This window comes from Plecotus auritus, assembly GCF_963455305.1.
Source record: "Plecotus auritus genome assembly, chromosome: 2".
Taxonomy (NCBI): domain Eukaryota; kingdom Metazoa; phylum Chordata; class Mammalia; order Chiroptera; family Vespertilionidae; genus Plecotus; species Plecotus auritus.
Window position 1 is genome coordinate 173,042,918 of NC_137771.1, and position 14,177 is coordinate 173,057,094.

The 14,177-nt window shown below is 47.1% G+C and overlaps 1 protein-coding gene across 1 annotated transcript in view; it reads right to left on the bottom strand.

Moving 5' to 3' along the window:
* Positions 1–11,271, bottom strand: part of MUC4 (mucin 4, cell surface associated) — a gene marked incomplete at both ends in the record, with an annotated part of 71,470 nt that extends 60,199 nt beyond the window's left edge. The window contains one exon of the mRNA XM_080654690.1: positions 11,190–11,271. Within this exon, the coding sequence (XP_080510816.1) occupies positions 11,190–11,271 (82 nt within the window). The remainder of the gene's footprint in view (positions 1–11,189) is intronic.
* Positions 11,272–14,177: the final 2,906 nt, after the last annotated feature.

Below are 14,177 nucleotides of genomic sequence, written 5' to 3' on the forward strand. Positions count from 1 at the left end.
GTCTTTCTTTAACAAAATTTACTTTATGCTTGTTCTATTGTGTTGCTAGTATGTTTGTAATAGTGTGTGTGTGTGTGTGTGTGTGTGCCCATGCCCCTTCTGGAACATTGGACATCGCCTTTATACATTAAACTAGAGACCTGATGCACAAAATTTGTGCAAGGGGCTCAGCCCTTGCAGCTGCAGCAGCTGCCTTGGCCCTTGCAGCCCCAGCTTCATCCAGAAGGTCTTTCGGCTGTCTGGTCTAATGAGCATATTATGCTTTTATTATTATAGATAATAGTCATCATAAGAATAGCCCATAATTAACTTACTATTTTCAATGTGTCTCTATTATACGAGAAGCTTTGATGACTACCTTTGTGTATAATATTTTGTTTTGTTTTTATTATTTCCGCTCATTTTCGTAACATAAGTAGAATTACTGGTTAATGCTGTTATAAAAACTTTCATGTCATTAATACACATTGCTAAATTTCTTTGCAGAAATGTCAGGTCAATCTACAGTCCCATTAGCAGTATATGAGAGTGTACCTGTTCCCAAAGACCCTCACCCTTTGAAAAAAAAATATTTGCTTGGTAATACAAATTTTAAATCTCATCAAACAGGGCTGTGTCTGTCTTTTGAATCTTTATCTAAAGAACTCGCTAGTCCTGGGCTGAGTTGATTAGATGCTTCTCTAGGGAATAGCAAGGTGGGCCACTTCCTGTCTCTTGACAGTTTTATTGTGTAAGAAGGGGAGCAGGTGCAGTCTTAACAAGTCTCTAAATCTGTTGGGCTTGTTGCTAGAAGGAAGAGATTAGCATTAGTTACAGCAAAACTACAGTGTTGTATTTGTCTTTCATCGCCATTTAAATAATACCTCTCAAGCCACTCCTTTAATGGATTGTTCAGCTATTTATGGAAACAGTTTGCAGTTAACCCAATGTACTAAGCTTGACTAGGTTATTCTTAGGCTAGTAAACTATGGGGGGAGGAGGCACTCCAGCGTTTCTAGAACGAACTGACTTCATCGTTTACCAGAAGATAGCAAGCCAGGCTATCCAGTTTCCAACAGTGTTGGCCAACTGAAGCTTGTTGATCTCACCTTGGCCAAATACATATTTGCAGAACAGAGAGCTAGGCTTTTGACTGTGAAGCATTGATATCTGAGAGAAACAGGTTCTCTTCTCTCTCTCTTTTTTTAAAGTATATTTTATTGTTTTTTTACAGAGAGGAAGGGAGAGGGATAGAGAGCCAGAAACATCGATGAGAGAGAAACATCAATCAGCTGCCTCCTGCACACCCCCCACGTGGGATGTGCCCGCAACCAAGGTACATGCCCTTGACTGGAATCGAACCCGGGACCCCTGAGTCCGCAGGCCGACGCTCTATCCACTGAGCCAAACCAGCCAGGGCAGGTTCTCTTCTCTTCTTTCTCCTTCCTGTATGACACTTCAACTTCAACTTCAAAAAAGACCTAAGCCACCTTACTTCATCTCCTTTGATGTCCTAGAATCTTCTCCATCAGGAAATGTCTCTGCCTTCACTAGGCCCCCTATCCCACACCAAAAGAGAGGCTCAGTCTCCACTGAAAGGCTGAACACACACACACACACACACACACACACACACACAGTGTCTTGTCTGCTTCACTCCCCCGTCCTTGGATGGTGTAGTCCAGTGGTCGGCAAACTCATTAGTCAACAGAGCCAAATATCAACAGTACAACGATTGAAAATTCTTTTGAGAGGCAAATTTTTTAAACTTAAACTTCTTCTAACGCCACTTCTTCCAAATAGACTCGCCCAGGCCGTGGTATTTTGTGGAAGAGCCACACTCAAGGGGCCAAAGAGCCACATGTGGTTCGCGAGCCACGGTTTGCCGACCACTGGTGTAGTCCATCACTTCTCTCTGTCCATGAGTCTCTTTCTGCATTGTTCCTTCTCTTCCGCTGAAAATCACATTTAGGTCTCTCTTAACCTAAAATAAAACCCTTTTTATTTGTCTTGTGTCCTCCTTATCCCCATCTTTGTTTCACCCATGAACATTCCCTTTTTCATCTACTTCTCAAAATGTACCCTCCACTTGAGGGTACTTGAATGACCTCACTGAAAACACTTGCCTCAAAAGTTACTCAAAAAAATTTCTTCCTAGCCCTAACTGGTTTGGCTCAGTGGATAGAGCGTCGGCCTGCAAACTGAAGGGTCCCGGGTTCGATTCCGGTCAAGGGCATGTACCTTGGTTGCGGCCACATCCCCAGTAGGGGCTGTACAGGAGGCAGCTGATCAATGTCTCTCTCTCATCGATGTTTCTAACTCTCTATCCCTCTCCCTTCCTCTCTGTAAAAAATCAATAAAATATATTAAAAAAAATTCTTCCTAATCACCAAGAATAATTTTCTTCTCAGTTCCCATTAGTATCTCTGAAACTTGGCACCATTCATTCATTCATTCATTCAACAAATATTTATTGAGCAGCTACCTCAATATTCTCTCCTTGAACAGTGTCCCTTGATATTTGCACAGTCTTGCCCCCACTAAAGTTGGACGATTCTCCACCCAACACCTTCCTTTTTCTTTCTGTTCCTTTGCTACTTTTCTTTTCTTTTCATCCCACAGATGAAGTTAGTCTTCTGGGTATCATCTCCAGTCCTTTCTCTCTCCTTCTACACCTTTTTTCTGGCTAAATTACATCTACTTTCATGCCTTACAAATCTGTAATACTACCCTGACTTCGCACCCATTTTCCAGACTCACCTTTCCAGTGATTTCCTGGCTGGTAACGTCAGTCCCCCAGGTATTAGGGCCAGAAACCCCTGAGTCATCATTGATTCCTTCCTCTTCCTTGTCCCCAACATCATAGTTTGGCAGCAACTATTATTCCTCCAAATTATTTCTCCCATCATGGTCTCTTGTGTTAACCTCATTACTCTAACTTTTTGTTGACATGCTTATTGATTTGAGAGAGAAAGGAAGGGAGAGATATAGATAGAGAGAGAAACATTGAATGGTTGCCTCCTGTACGCACCTTGACCGGGGACTGAACCCCAGGTATGTGTCCTAACCAAGGACCGAACCCACAACCTTTCAGTATATGGGAGAATGCTCCAACCTACTGAGCCACACTGGTCAGGGCTCATTACTCTATTTCCACAGCCTCTTAACTGCTCCTCCTGACTCCCCCATTCTCTACCTTGACTCTTAGCTTCCATCACACCACTGCTGAATTGATCTTTAGCTATGGAACCAGGGAAAAGAGTTTCTTATATCACCTCCTTAGCAGAGATTGCTGTAGAAAATGCCTAATTGCCTGCCCTGGAACACCCTGGCTTGGATCCTTAGGGCGTGGGTCTACTAGTTGTCTTATTAGAGCCATAGAGAATGATGACTGCAACTGTTCTCATAATCCTCTCACAACTGTGATAAGAAAACCAGAGTCCTGAGGCATGTGTCCTCAGAGAGAGGCCATTTGGAGCTGGCTAACCTTCCTCTGGTTGTGGCTGAGAAGTGTTTAAGAGTCTCGTCAATAGGTCTGTTTGCACTGTAGAATGCTTCTGTAATGAGGAATGCTCATTACCAAGGCATTTCTACCCCATAGGCAGTTTCTGTGGAAGACATAGTCTTCACTTTGAGTTCTTGTGTAGCAATTGACTTGTGATTAATGACTCATACAGTTGAGAATTCGGATTTCTTTGTACTTTTCTCACTAGGTACATAGAAATATTGATACCGCATATTTGTATAGTTTGTTATAGTTTCTCTTAGTAAATAGTACCCCCATTTAACAGGTGTGGAAAACTGAGATTTGAAGAGGTTAAGTGACTTGTCCAACATTACATAGCTTGTAAATGACAGGGCTGGGGCTCAAAGGTAAGAGTAAAGACTTGGAAGTTGTGAGCTGTGGCTAAGCTGTGGGACTGTCATCGAGTGCATGGCCTCTCCACAGCTGGGCTCTTCTAACCCTACCTCAAAAGAGCTGACGTAAGAAATGGAGAAATGGTGACCGTCCTGTCCTGAGTTCTTGGCCTGCCACATGCACAGTGGTCTGAGTCTGGGGGCACGTTTTCAAGAGCAAATGATGTGACACCAGGCTATTTCTGCCAATTTTCCTAGTGTCTCCTTTTCTGTGATGATGTCAGAGTGAGTTGTGATGGGTGTTGACCCCTTGGAATGACAAGACTATTGTCAGAAGACATGTATGGCATCACCTAAGATGGGTAGTTTTTAAGAAGTTCTCTCAGGGACAATGAGGGCCCTGGAGCTGGCACTGAGATGTGGCATTCCTCACTCTGAGCCCTGGGATCCTCCATGGATTTCTCTGCTACCACTGCAGCCACACCGCACTATTTCTTATCCCTTGAACTGTGTCTGGTGGGAGATGTCCAACAGTTGTCCTAATGCTCTCACGGCTGCAGGGATGACAAGGGTGATGGTGCCAATAGGCAGCATTTCTCCTGTGTGGCCCTCTGGTGACTCCACAGGTATGAGGAGGCAGTGGGTGTGTTGTTGACTCGGGGAAAGGAGTGGTGGCAGAAATGGTGATGATGGCGGGAGATAACATTGCCACAGAGTGGTGAAGTCACTCCCTGCAGAGAAAACAAAGCCTGTGTCATGCATGCATATGTTGTGGGCACAGGCTTGTTCTTAGTGCCTGGTCTGTTTGTCTTGAGCTATTTCTGCTACTGGGAGTCAGGAACCCTTTAGCCACATCACCCACAAAGTTTCACTTTTCTGCTGTTATTTCCTGATTGGTGAAGCTTTTTGCCAGGCTGTGCCTAGGGCGGTATAGAGTCAAGGAAAGCACCTAACTGCAAGGATAGCTTTGAAGAGAACATGGACTCCCAGATGGGCAGCAGGTGTCCTGAAAGGGATGACATTGGAGGGGGGACGCAGTACCACCAGCCTCGCTTCCCTGTGTAGAAACCCCAGAGCCATTTGTGTGTCTCAGTTTTGGGATTGGCACAGCCAACAACCGTCCCCCCCCCGGCCCCCCATCATGTCGGGATGCAACCTCAGCCCGCTCACAGAGGAGGAAGCAGGTTGTGCAAATTGTTGCTCACACACAAATCTTCACTTCCCAGGATCAAGGATCAAGACTGTCATTCCCTCAGAAACTCTTGGTGTCCTAAGACTGAAATTTCTGAGAGGATCCTGGGCTGTGGGTGGTTTCAGGAGTCTGCCCCTCTGTGGTCAGGGTTTGTGTTGCTATCTTAGAGGAAACAGAAACTGTGACCAGCGCTGTGACTGCTGGGTATTTTTCCTCTTTTGTTCTGAGAACTCAAGAAGAGGAAAAATGCCACCTCGAAATGCCCTTAGGATAACTGATCTCATGATATCTCCAGCACCTGGAACGGTGGCTGGCACACAGGAATTACTTCACAGACATCTGTTGAATAAATGAAGTCTTGTGTCCCCAACTCCTGGTCATTGGTTCCTTCAGCTGAGACTGGAGAAAGGTTTGAGGTTACACCTATTTCTCCTTTGACTGTCACAGTGGTCCTGGAGCTAGGAGGAAACCAACATGATGGTTGTAGCCTGGGAGGTGTGACCAGCACTGCTGCAGAAGGTAGCCAAACTCCTGAGGGCAACTCTAGGCTAGGAGGGTGTGCCTGCCTTAGATGGAGCCAGGAAGAGATGAGCTCCAAAACTAAGATGGTGGAGGCTGGAGATTGAACTTTGGAGGAGAGGAAGGCATTGGGGGAAAAGAAAGTTGGACCTGTGCTGGTGAGCATATAATCAAAGCTGGGTTTTGTTGCTGTTGGCTTGGTTCTGGAGCTTCTAGGATTATCACCAGGGGCAACCTTGGTGCTTGTCACACCAGATGCTGGGAGAAATTAGGTCAAATGACCTGTGGTGATATCAAAGGTGAAGAAATATCTGGTCAGTAGGCATTGTTTGAGGTGTGACTGTAGTGGTATAGTTGGCAAAAAGAGATAAGGTTCTTGCCTTGGAGCCAACTGTGCAGGGTGGATTCTAAATTGTTTTCCTTGGTGTTATTGACCTAAAATTTTGAGGGCAGCTCAAAGGAGGTGGCTCCATTTACTAATAAGGAAAAGGAAGGAGATACGAGAGAAAGATGTAATGATGTCAGTGACTTTTCTGATACCCCAGTTTCCTCAGAACACAGGTCAGCTGGACTTTGACTTGGGGAGAAGGGAATGAAGCAGGAAAGCGGTTTTGTAGTAACTGTTGTGGTTTGGTGATTCCCGACACACATGGTTTTTCTGATACCCCCCAATGAGGCCCTTTCTGAGCTTGACATGGACAATTAACAGACCATGGAATGGTTAAGATCACGGATTCTAGAGTCAAACTGACCAACATTCGCTGTGTGACTTGGGCCAGTTATGTGATCTCTCTGAGCCTGGGGTCTTTATCTATAAAAGTGGGATGATGGTAGATAATGCCAATACCAGTTGGGTAATGTAGGCAAAGTGCTTAGCTAGGTACCTAAGCTCAATAAATGGCACTCTGTGCTGCCTATTATCTTGGTCTCTACAAATTTCTGGGACCCTGGCAAAGGCAGCAATCCTTGTGACTGTGTCCTTATTAGGGCAGAATTTCCGTTTACTATTGTTTTCACACTTGTCCCTTCCCTTCCCAGATCCCCACTGCTACCACCAGGCCAAACCACAGCATCTTCTGCCTGAATTGCTGCAGCCATCTCCTATCTGGTCTCCCATATCACCCTTGCCCTCTTCCAATCTGTTTTCCCACACGGTATCCAAAGCGATTATTCCAAGGTTCAAATCCAATCATGAGACTTCTTCACCTAAAGCTCATCACTGCCCATTTTAGTTCCTTAAAATCCACAACCCATTCCATGGCTTACAAGGCCCTGCATGATCTAGCAGCTGCCTACTTCGTTCAAGTCCTCTAAAGGGTCAGCTTCATTTTTGACTCAGCCTCTCTTCCCCTGCCTGGCTCAGGCTTTCCCGCCCCCAATGCCCACCCCTCCATCTGGCTTACTACTCAGCCTTTAGGACTCAGCTCATATGTACCACACTTCCTCAGAGAGGCCTTCCTAGATGTACTAATCTAAACAAAGTCTCCTTATTTTACTCTCACCATAACATTTATTCAATCCTTATAACACTATCATAATACTTATCACACTACATTTGTAGTTGGGAATTTTTCTGTAATTATTTTATGTCTCACTGTATGCTAGATCTTAGCTACAAGAGGCTGGGCCCTGTCCCATTCCTCACTGTGTACACACAGTGCTGCCCTAGAACAATGTCAGCTACATGGTAGGCACTGCTTCAACAGTAGTTTAATTAACAAATGCATGGACGAATGAATGATGAATTAATATCTCAGCAGGGGTTGTGAATGCTTCTGTTCATTGATGGGCTGGGCTGCTGTGGAGGTGTGTTTGTCAAGGGTTGTGAGCTGCAATGCAAACCCAGGGAATGAGGAATTAGAACACTGGGTTGTAGTCCCAGTTGCCCTTTTTATGGGCTGTGTGGCCTTAAACAAGCTTTGGAGGTAGGAACCATGACTTACTCATCTTTGTGTCCAAAACACTTGGCACAAGTAGAAGTTCAGCAGGTAAAATCACTCCAAACTCTTTCCTATTCTGAATTCCTCCAAACCCACTATCAACAGGACTTTTAGAACTCAAACTGCAACTTGAGTTGGGTTATCTATTTAGAGAGCAGATGTCTGTGTAGACCTTAAAAATGCACACGTGAAGAAGTGAGCTGCCTGCAGCACAAGCCAGTGCCCTCTGCGCGAGCAAGGCCAAGGCTGCAGAGGCCACAGGCACCAACACAGATGCCCAGCTCCTGGGGCCTGGGTAGAGTCTCACAGAAAATCTTTAGTATTTCAACCTCTACGAAGAGCCAGTAACTTGAGTTCACATCAAATCAAGTCTTCAGCACTGTGCTGGGGGATGGGGGATACAACGATGACTAAGTATCTGCTTTCCATGAATCCAGCTTAGTAGGAAGGAAGATGAACAATAGAGGCGAAAGTCTGGAACTAGGAAGAGAGACAGCCTACAGTGTCTTCAATCCTGGTCTTCGGAGAAGCGGCTCTAAGAGCTACGTTATGTGCCTATCTGGGATGTGTAGCAGTTCCACGAAACCAGAGGACACAGTAGCAAACCACTTGTTTGAGCACATAAAAGGCTAACTGCTTCTTGGCCTCTCCTGGCAATGACGATAGGTATCGCTCGCCTGTAAAACGCTGCCAGGACAGCCTCTGCCTCCGGAGCTGTGCCCAGAAACCAAGGGCGTGGAGGAGATTGCCAGCCAAGGAACCGTGAAGCACCGGTGTCAGCCAGAGCGGGGCCTCTGACTGATGGCAGAGCTGGCATTCAGTCCGTGCATAAGATAAGCCACCTTCTGAATAAACCATGCTGGCCCTTGCAACCCCACAGGAAGGACAGGGTTTGTTTTCAGAGGTTCATGGATTCTTAGATGAAAGAAAATGCCTCTGAGCCAACAGAGGTGCCCATTCGGTTCCTGGCTCCATCACCCCCCTCACCCCCGATCTCCCAACTCTAGAACAGAGTGGTTCCTGTCTCAAACAAGATTCCATGGCTCTTCCATTTTACACCAAATACTACCTCGTTTTATCCTCTCCATGAGCCAGTGAAATAGCCTCTTCCCATTTGACTCATCTTGCCAATGCAAACACTGAATGGAAGGGACTTTTCTCATGTTCCCTGGACTGCTAAGTGGCAACCTGACATAGGGTTTTCTGATTTGAAAAACCTGCTCTTCACTGTACATTTTGCTGAACAATTGGCCTAAATTGGATTGATTTTCTTGCCAGGACCTCTTGTCCAGAAACTCTCTCCTTTTGGGTGTCCCCAAGACCAGTGAGAGTTTTTGGAGGGAAGGGAGTAGATGAAGAGGAAGATGGCCTGTGGAGGGTTTTGGTTCCCATGGTGGCAAGTTGGGTAGGTCTCTCCCAGACCAACAAACGGATTGGAGTTCCTCTGAGAGAGGGAGAGCAGGAGACCCTTCCCTCTGGGGCCCTCTTGATCATGGATGTCCCTGCCCTGCACTTGCTACAGTCCCATAACGTCCCTGTGACCCCACAGGGTGGTGGCCCCTTGGTTACAGGCCACTGATAGCCTGAGACTGAGGCTTATTTTGACCCAGTTTTCTTACTGCAGGGCATGGAATCAAGATTGCCAGGCTTCCTTCTGAGTCATTCCTGCCAGGAGCCACTGAGTTCCTGTTGGCCCCCTGCCCAGCCCACCTTTTTCACCTCCTTTCCTCCTTCACATTCAAGAGCCAGGGCTTTTCCTTAAGGAAGCCCTTACCACTGTGACGCCTTTGTGGTTTCTCCCTCTGGCCTGTGCAGAGGCTCTGATGCCTGCTCCAGGGGTGGCTGGACAAGGGTGTTGGCAGCAAGCAAGTGTGGAAACAGACTCTAGATTCAAATATAGGCAGGTCACCCATGAGCCTCCTCAGGCATCCAAGGGAATGGTACCAACCAGTTTCCATTCTCCCAGAAGCTCCTACGAGTAGATATGGGAGGCTAACTACCCATTCTGTAGAGACCACTTTCTCCTTCAAGGCCCTCCTGATGCTCAATCAGATGCTTGGGATGCCACCTCCCATCCCACGGCCACCACCTTTCCTGGCCCTTCTTCATTCTGTCCCCTTGATAAGGCACAGGACTCAGGGCTCCAGGGCATCCCTGCCCTTCTCCAGGGTTATCACAGGGACTCCCTTTCACCTTCATGGTCCTTCAATCCCTCACAGCCATCGCTCCCCACCTCGCTTTCCCTGTCCACTCCCACCCCAGTTCTTGCCCCTTTAGGCTCCTCTCCACAGACTTCCTGGCTTGTCCTGAGCTTGAGAACTCTAACTCAGGGCCACGTACAGAGCTGGTACCAAACACTTTTTGTATTGACTTTAAATCACAGAAAATCAAAACTTAAGAGCTTTGGAATCTGGAGGCCATGCCATTCACCACCCCACTTTTTATATAGAGGAACTGAGACCTGGAGAGAGACACAATAGGACCGAGTCACAGGGACTAGATCAGTTAGTGGCAAAACCAAGTCTGGGCCCCCAAATGCCTAACTCCAAGCCAACTTCTTCCCATTGCCCATGGTCAGGACTCCCACGGACATGCCTTCTTCGCATCCCTCTGTTTTATTCCCAGGACAAGACCCAGGACAAGCCAAGTGGCCTGGCTCTAAAGGTTCCTTCCTGTGTGATGAGTCGGGGGAAGGGGGCCCTGGTGGGAGAGGGTTGGGGAGGTGGTGGTTGTTTCATTTGCTCTTAGCCAAGCCTTTAAACATTTCGAAGAAGGCAGACTATTCCCTTCACCAGCATTGTGTCTCATATTATCTGTAAGAGAGCCTGTTCCTTCCAACCCACTACCCACGAAAGGATTCCTTGGTGAGAGCTTCCCCAGGCTTGTTGAGCAGGGGAAGGAGGGGTGGTCTTCTCTTTGGTTTGGGTTCCTGGCCCCTCACAATCGCCTGGGCCCCAGATCCTCTCAGAAGACTCAGACATCCAGAAATACAGAATAAAACCTGGTCCTAGGGCCAGAGGGGCAGCTTGGAAGGTGGTGAGGAGAGGTCAGGGGAACGTCATCAACAGGCCTTGCTTCCACCCGACTCCAGCTCCATATACAGAGGGGCCGTGGGGGAGGCCAAGGCCAGCACCTGGGCTAAAAGCCCTCCCCTAAGGACATTAGCCCAAGAAGAGGCTTTTAAAGCCAAGGTCAGAGGCAAAAGGCTGAATGCCCTCATGTCAGCTACCCTCTTGTTCCCGCTTACTTCTCCCCGCCAGCCTGCCTCTGCTTTTCAGTTCTGCCTATCTCCTCTGATTTTTCTCCTCTCTGTGTGTCTGTTTTGATTCTCATCTGTCTTTTCATCTGTCTCTACATAATTATAGAAATGTTTCTTCTGATTCTGTCACCTAGCTCTCTTATGGGTTTTTTTTTTTTTCTTTTCTGTCAGTCTCTCTCTTCAACTCTCTCTTCATCTTTCTATAGTTCTGCCTACCTGTCTTTTTCTCTCCACAAAATAAGTGCCAGTTTTTCCAATGGGTTTCCCCAAACCAGGGGACTCCTGACCCCCAGATATCTCTCTTCTCTCTGTGTCTATCTTTTCTTTTCTCTGTCTCTCTAGCATGTACACCTCTCTCTCTCTCTTCCCCACCCCATGACATGCCCCGGCTTCCCTCGTGATCCCTCAGCCCCCAGAATGCTGCCTCAGGTGCATCACTTACCCAGGATCACTGGCCAAAGGAGGCAGGAACATAAGCAGCTCAGGAATACCCAGGGGACACTCTTCCGATGAGTGCCCCTCATAGCTCCAGAAAAAGTCCTTCAGGCTCCCCGGGGACTGAGTATGGAGCAATGCTGTGAGAAGCAGGGGTGAACCTGTCCCCACTGGCTGCTGGCCTGAAACAGGTGTATTTCCCGGAGGGGCCAGAGTAGCAGAGAAAGAGGACAAAAGAAGGTGGGGCCCCATGCCAATCATCCTTGCCCTGTCTTTTCTTTCCTCAATCTCCGCCCCCTTCCCCACCAGGAAAAAAAAACACCCTATACAGTCATTGCTCTGCTCGTCAGTCTGAGCCAAGTAGGAGGAGGGATGGGAGGGGATGTGAGGGAATAGAAACCAGGGAACACTGGAAATGAATGGGCCACCCTCTGGCCCAAGATCCTGGGCCCTCTCCTGCCTCCCCAGGGGCTGCCCCTGTACTGCTGGAGCTGTGGACTGTTGCAGTGGAAGGTAGCAGGGTCATCCCAGGAGAAGGCAGGGGAGAATGAGAAAGAAAGGGACCAAGCAGGGGTGAGTTCAGGGCTGCATGAGTAAGAGAAAGAGTGAGATTTGAACAAAACAACAAGAAAGCCCACTGCATGGGAGAACGTATTTGCCAATGTTATCTCCGATAAGGGTTTAATCTCCAACATTTACAGGGAACTCATACAACGTAACAAAAGGAAGATAAACAACCCAATCAAAAAATGGGCAACTGACCTAAATGATAATTTTCGAAAGAAGACAGAAGGAAGGCCATGAGGCATATGAAAACATGCTCAAAGTCACTAATCATCCGAGAGATGCAAATCAAAACAACAATGAGGTACCATCTCACACCTGTCAGAATGGCTATCATCACCAAATCAACAAATGACAAGTGCTGGCGAGGATGCGGAGAAAAAGGAACCCTTGTGCACTGCTGGTGGGAATGCAGAATGGTGCAGCCACTGTGGAGAACAGTATGGAGTTTCCTCAAAACACTAAAAATGGAACTCCCATTTGACCCAGTGATCCCACTTCTAAGAATATATCCCAAGAAACTAGAAACACCAATTAGAAAGGACATATGCATTCCTATGTTCATAGCAGCACAATTTACCATAGCTAAGATTTGGAAACAGCCTAAGTGCCCATCAGCAGATGACTGGATTAAAAAACTGTGGTACATCTACACAATGAAATACTATGCTGCAGTAAAAAAGAAGGAGTTCTTACCATTTGCAACAGCATGGATGGAACTGGAGAGCATTATGCTAAGTGAAATAAGCCAGGCAGAGAAAGATAAATATCACGTGATTTCATTATTTATGGAATATAATGAACAACATAAACTGATGGACAAAAATAGATCCAGAGACAGAGAAACATCGATCAGACCATTAAACCTGAGAGGGAAGGTAGGGGAGGGTGGAGGTAAGGGGGAGAGATCAACCAAAGGACTTATATGCATGCATATAAGCCTAACCAATGGACACAGACAATAGGGGGGTGAGGGCAGGAGGAAGGGTATGGGGAGGTAGTGGGGGAATAATGACACATATGTAACACTGTAATCAATAAAGAAATTAAAAAATAAATAAATAAAAATAAAGAGAGTGAGATTTGAGGAGACCCTAAGGAGCATGGGGAGTCAGGGGAACAATGTGAGGTGAGAGGTGGGAATCAGAAATACCCTGTATGAGACTTTGGGGAAGGAGCATTGGGCTTAGAATATCTGCTCAGTGCCAGGCACATGGTAGACCCTGGCCAGATGGTGGATTTGTTGAGATAACAAGAGTCAGGGTCTGGAGAGCTCGTGGCAACCTGGGGAAATAACTTGAGGCATCTGGGATGGGTAGTGGGGTGGAGGGTAGAACTGGGGAGAAGGAATTGTGACCCCATGAGGAAGTGAGGGTGCTAATGGAGATGTTGAAGCTCATGTCACCTCATTATGACCTTTTGGGATTCACAGGCACCCAGAAGGGATAGGAACCCCAGACAGGGTGTGCCGAACAGAGTTCTGAAGGTGAGAGAAGGCAGGTGGTGTAGCTCTGCAAAGGAAAACAACAGAGGCCTTCCCCCACCCTTTGCCCAGTGAGAAGCTTCTGGTTCCTCGGGACTTGATTCTGAGTGTGAGGTCTGTGATTGATTGGTCCCAGAGCAGGGAGCTCAGGCTCTCAGACACCACACAGACCAGGAAGAGGAATCGACGTTTCCACATTCTCAGGCAACAGTGGCCTTGCCCAAGGAGAGGGAGATGCCTGACACTGTGGTGCCATCTCAGAGGACCCATGAAGGCCCCCACCCTGTTGGCTACTTGCTTTCTGAAGCCAGAAGTCCAATTATAGCCGAGGCCCAAAGGCTGGACCTTCCAACTATAGTGCAGATACCACAGAGAAGGAGCATGGTCTCCCCAGCAGTCCCTCCGCCTCTGCATGGACAAGTTGATCTTTTCTTTCCTGGGAGTGGGAAACTCACAAAGTTAAGAGGGATTTTAGGCACCTGGACAACATAGGAGGATATCACTGAAGAGAACTCTCGGACACACCAAGGCCCAACTTGGCTTTCTTAATTTTTATTTTTTTATTTTTTTTTGTCAGTTCTTGCTCATGAGTTCTCCCTATTAAGTCGCTGTGTGTTTTTGGTGGCACTCTCTGGACTAGAGATTCCCGTCTACAGAAGAGGAGGAAGAAGGCATTTCAGGTTACCGTTAGACCAAAGTAAGAGTTGGACATCTTGTTGACCCAGCACAGATAACCTCCCACTTTTCAATACTAGGAAAGCCAGAGGGCCAGAGCGTTCTCCAGAGGCTATTGTGGTGGCCAAGACTCCAACCCAGGATATGTGGGTTCCACCACCCAAGGCAAGTCACAACCTCTTTTTTTAAAATGTATTTTTATTGATTTCAGAGAGGAAGGGAGAGGGAGAGAGAGCTAGAAACATCAATGATGAGTGAGAATCATTGGTTGGC